This window comes from Nicotiana tomentosiformis, chromosome 6 (genome assembly GCF_000390325.3).
Source record: "Nicotiana tomentosiformis chromosome 6, ASM39032v3, whole genome shotgun sequence".
Taxonomy (NCBI): Eukaryota; Viridiplantae; Streptophyta; class Magnoliopsida; order Solanales; family Solanaceae; genus Nicotiana; species Nicotiana tomentosiformis.
The window spans coordinates 93325262-93331113 of NC_090817.1; the positions used below are offsets into that span (position 1 = coordinate 93325262).

General features: G+C 38.0%; 1 protein-coding gene across 1 annotated transcript; it reads right to left on the reverse strand.

Annotated features, from left to right (window-relative positions):
* Positions 1-255: 255 nt before the first annotated feature.
* LOC138894422 (uncharacterized) lies at positions 256-1621 on the reverse strand. The gene is made up of 2 exons (XM_070179120.1): positions 1186-1621; positions 256-869 (listed from the first exon to the last, which is right to left on the reverse strand). The coding sequence occupies exons 1-2, from the start codon at positions 1619-1621 to the stop codon at positions 256-258; spliced, it is 1050 nt and encodes a 349-aa protein (XP_070035221.1).
* Between the last annotated feature and the right edge of the window lie 4231 nt (positions 1622-5852).

Here is a 5852-nt window from a genome sequence, read left to right on the forward strand (position 1 = left end):
AAAGTATAAATCACTGATGTCATTCTTCTTGATAATCTGTCAACATATTAAAAATAATTTTTTTTGGTAATTAAAGTATTTTATTACCAAGTAAAGATATTTACAATTCTTACAAATTGCAACTAAAAGCTCTAGCGTACCTCCTACTAGACATGAAGTCCCAGCTAGGAGTTACCTATAGACTTTACTACTAATCCTCTACTGCTGCTATTTCCTCTAGCCTATATCAGGGTACCGATTCAATTTAGACATTACTCAATCTAATCGGGGGAATATGGTTGCCCTGACATGCATTTCCTGAATGATCAATCGTAGTATAGCATTGGTTGGTCTCTTCTTCTTAAACATCACATTATTTTTTTCTTGCCAAATATGGTAGACTGCAGCTGCTATGGTCATTCTACATACTGCTGCACCTCCACTCTTTCCTTTGCCAAACTGTTCTAGCCATGTCAACTCCTCCTGCCAAGCTTTCTTTGTTCTCTGTATACCTTGCCACTTTAGTAGGTGCTGCCATATATCTCTTGATATCTCACAATCAAAGAATAGATGATGCACTGTTTCATTCTCTCTTTGGCATAGTGAGCATGTTTGCTCAGAAATGATCCCCCATCTTGCTAATCTTTCTTTTGTAGCAAGCCTTTGTTCTATTGTCAGCCTTAGTATGAATATCCACTTGGGCAGTCCCTGATTGTTGCATACTAATTTCCTCCATGTCATCTTTGAAAATTCTCCATGCATGGCTTTGTATATTTGTTTAACAGAGTATTTCTCCATCTTCTGTACATCCTCTTCTGTAAATCCAGCATCTTCAAAGTAGCTCCTAGCTTTGAATATCCTTTGGATGACACATGATGCACTCTTGGGCTCTGTAGTCCAGACCGTGTTCTCTTTTATGTAGTATGTATGTATGTATCCATGTCACCCACAATTTCTCCTTTCTTGTGCAAATATTCCATAGTAGATTGCATATGGCTGCTTTGTTCCACATCTCCACATTGGTAAAATTTAGGCCCCTTGCTACCTTTGATGCACACAGTTTGTCCCAGGCAATCAAAGCCTTGTTTGATGGTTCAGCAGCTCATGTCCATAAGAATCTCCTACAGATTGTTTCTATGAATTGGATAATTTTATTTGGCAAGAAGAATATCTGAGCCCAGAATGTTTGTATAGCAAATAACACACTCTTAACTAACACTGCTCTTCCTGCATATGAAAGAAATTTTGTTGTCCAACTTTGAATCATGTTTAACATCCTCTCTATTAAGGGCTCACATTGAATAACAGATAACCTCTTAGTTCTCAGTGGGACACCCAGATATCTGAAAGGTAGTTCACCTTTAGTGTAGCCTAGTATGTCCATAATTTGCTGCTGAAGCAAGTTGCTCACACTACCAAAGTAAATACAAATTTTGTTCGGATTTGCAATTAGACTTGAGGCTGCTGAAAACATTTGAAAGTGCTGGTGTAGTATCTTAAATGATCGCATGTCTCCTCTACAAAATAGAAGTAGATCATCAGCAAATCCCAACTGAACTAGATTGACTCTGGCATACTTTGGATGGAATTTAAACTGTTTGTTGTCCTTCATTGTCTTCAGTGATCTACTTAGGTACTCCATAGCTAGTACAAATAAGAATGGGGATAATGGATCCCCCTACCCCAACCCTTTTCTTGCCTCAAATAGTACATCAGGCTTACCATTGATTAGCATAAAGTAAGACACAGTTCTGATACAAGCCATTATTCATTTCACAAACACTTCAGGGAAGCCCAATAGCTTCATCACTTGTTCAATATACACCCATTCCACAGAGTCGTAGGCCTTCTGCATATTTATTTTGAGCATACATCTGGGGGAGATGTTCTTCCTCTCATAGCCTTTGACCAGCTCATGGCTCATGATGATATTATTTGTAATCAGTCTACCTGGTACAAAGACTATTTGGCAATTATCAATTAATTCAACCATCACATCATGAAGTCTCATTGTAAGCACTTTAGATATTATCTTATAAAGCACTGTGCAACATGAAATTGGCCTGAAGTCCTTGATGTTTGTTGGATTCTTAACCTTTGGTATCAAGGTAATGGTGGTGCAATTGATGGCTTTACACATATCAGCATTTTCAAAGAATTTTATAACTACTGCAGTAACTTTCTCACCCAATATGTGCCATGTCTTTTTAAAGAAGAATAAGTTATAGCCATCACACCCTAGTGCTTTGTTGTCATCAATGTCCATTATAGTTTACTTCACTTCCTCTTTGGTAACATGTTTTATAAGCTGCAGTTGTTGCCTCCTATTTAAAGTATATCCATTCTGCATGATCTCTGGGTTGACTACTGCAGTTGAGCTGCAGCAGTGCCAAGCAGTCCCCTGCAGTTGCTTGCCTATTTTTCATGCAAGCATAAAAATATTCTGTATTAGAATCCCCAAGTTTAAGCCATTGAACTCTTGACTTTTGTTTCAATACACTCTCCTCAACCATCATCCATTTCTCCAATTCTAACTTTGCAGCCTTTTTAAGGGTTATTGCCTCATAATATTGACCTGGGATAGTCATTTGTTCTTGTATGCTTCCTAGTTTTTCCCCTGTCATTTGTATCTTACACACTATACCACTAAACTCTTGTTTGTTCAGTTATTTTAGGGCTCCTTTCAGTTCTTTGAGCTTATTCCACACAATAAGCATGGCATGTCCCCTTTTGCTAATCCTCCAGAATTGCTTTATAATTGCATCAAATTCACTGAGGCTTGCCAAGCAGTTGAGAAATTTGAAAGGTCTCATGCCTTCTTAGTTTATAGTATCAAGCTCCACACTCAGAGGACAGTGATCAAAGAAGCCTGGATTCATAATGTCTCCCTCCATGTAAGGCCACTTCTATATCCATTCTACATTTTCCAGGATTCTGTTAATTCTGTTATGGACATGGTTGTTAGCCCATGTGTATTGCCTTCCCACAGTTTTTAATTCATCTAGTCATGTATCAATTAAGAAGCTCTTAAAATCCCTTTCCCTTATCTCCTGAACAGGGTTGCCATTAATCTTATCCTCACTAGCCAGAATAGTATTAAAGTCACCCATTATTAGGCTAGGGTTGTTGGTTCCATGCATAGTCTCCTTTAAGTCCTCCCATAAGTTTTTCCTGTCTTGAATAGTGTGTTTACCATAGACTGCATAGTAGTTAAAATTGGTTATATGCTAAATCGTAGTGACCTTTCCCATTATAAATTGTTCATGAGTTATGATCACTGAGTAATCCACCTGAGCCAGATCCCATACTACCCATATTCTACCTCCTGGAGCTTCATCATAGTTATCAGCCCATTTCCAGTTACTAAATATCTTCTTAAGTATTGAATCAGCCTTCTCTTTACTCTATGCTCTATAATGGCTATAAGTATTACTTTATTTTCTCTGCAAAAAAATTTTAGTTCGTTTTTCTTATAGACTTTATTCATCCACCTAACATTCCATGTTATAATATTCATCATGATATGATTATTTGTTGTGGACCTCCTCCTCTATCATTCCTACTATGCTGCTCTCTCACACCCTGGCTTCAGATAGTTGTACTATCTTCTGTGCTGTATCAACTAGTGCTTTGAAAGCATTGACAATGTCCACTTCATTCTCTTTTGTAGTTCTTATATTATTTTTGGTTGCAAATTTTCCTCGAGCAAGTTGCCATTATGTTTCAATTCCCTGTTGGTTTAACTGTTCATTTCCTGCTGAATCCAATTGATCAAGGAACCTGCCTTGAGCATCTATTTTGTCTACAACAAGGTCTAGTGCTCTCACTACTCTCCATTCCTGCTTCTACTTTATTTCTATGCCTTTCTGTATCCCTCCTTCCTGCTTCTGCTTCTTTTGATCCCTACACGAATGGCCTAATTGGCAGCGTGTTTGGCAGTATTGTGGTTTCCAATCAAATTGAACTATCTGTTCAATCACTTGGCGTCTAGGATAATACAGTTTGATTTTCTCTGGTAGTGGCCTTGTAACGTCCATTTCAATCAGGACCTTGCATAGGAGACTCTCTCAGCCACTGTAGTACAAGTATCTACATACAATGGCTTTCCCAAACCACTCCCAATTTTTTTTAGGGATTGTTTGCACCAGTAGTTGAGTGGCAGCTTTGGGAGCTTGATCCATAGGGGAATGGTTTTCAACACTTCTTCATTGAAATCAAAGTTTTCCGACCATGGCCTAATTATAATTGGCCTGCTATTAATTGTGTAAGGATCGTTCAACAACACATCCTCCCTCTCTTCACTATTATTTAACAGAATTATGAAATACCCGTCATTATGGAATAGTACCTTAGGTTTTTAAACATTAGTCCACTGACTAGTTGTGAATCTCTCAATAGCCCGAATAGATGGTGTATTCCCCACCACATAGAGAATAATTGATCGATTCCACTTCTGGTTCTCTTCTTCGATGTCCTCTCCCATCAATTGTTCTACTACTTCCCCGTCTTACATCACTGAGGGGTATGTAGGCTAGATTCATACCTTTTGCTACCAATTTGTTTTCCTGAAACAGCCCTGCCCATGATCTTCCCGTCTCCACAGTCTGCTCTACTTTTTTGCCTGATTTTTCTTCCGGTTGTCAATCTCTACACCCCTATGTTCCTTTGGTGGACTTGCATGTACTGTTTCATTGGTCTGTGCCTTGCTCGAGCTTGGCTGTTCAATTATAATCGGCAATATTCAGTTCCTTTCGCTCTAGAGTTCACCACAGGTGTCAATTGATTGCTTGAGCTCAACAGCGTTACCATCTTTGCTCGAGCACTGCCCAGATCTGGCCAATTTGGGTCAATATCATTGTTTTGGTCCTGGTCTTCCTCTTGCATTTTTTCTTTTGCTCTAACATTTCGTTTCCCTTGCTCGCGCATGATAATGTCCGTTAATTTCCTTTCTACCACTGGCGTTTTGCTGGTGTTCTTCTTCGCTCTTCCTCCCATTTCCGACGGTGGCACAGGTTAGCTAGGTCACCTAACGTGCGCCTAGAGAGAGAAAAATACGAACTTAATCCCTGCATTATATTGAAAATAATTAGGACATGATATTTGTTGTTGCCATATAGGCGGTATCACTCTCGGATAAAAACGAAAATAGTAATGCATGCAATTAAGGCGCTCATAGCTTCTTTTTAACTCTTTCCTGGTTAAATTCCTCTGTGTTCTCGTGGTTATTTATTTTGCATATTTTTTCATCTAGCCAACTTTCTCTATTTTCAAAGAAACTAACAACGGGGTCTGTTAATGGAAGGAATTCTTTTTTATTTAAACTTCATTTACTGCAGGTAACTTCTACGAAATACTATTAACACAATCAAACTTTCAGGGATGGAACTCCTCTTCATTTTCTTTCTCTCTATTTTCCCCAAGTACTTACTTATATAAGAGACACTTGTCCTATTTTAAAATCAATTGTTTAGATATAATTAATTAAATTAAAGTCTTAACCATGGTTAGATTAAAAAATATTTTCATAACAAATTTATGAACTCTCACGACCCAAAATCCGACTAGGTAAGCCAATTAACCATTAACCATTCCCAATAACAATTTATAAAGCAATTAAGTAATGAAATATCTTAATCTTATACATTCCCCAAGAACTGGTAGTACAAATCATGAGCTTCTAAGAATAGAGTTTACAAAGCAGAAATAAATAAATGCATAGTTTGTTTGAATAGTACATAAACAGAGTTTTACAGATCTAAAGCTACCATGAATAAGAGGCAGCTACAACCGGGATGCAGGTACATCTTCAATCCATCTCCCATCGAACACAGCAACATCAACAACCAACATCTGCACGCAAGGTGCAAAAGTGT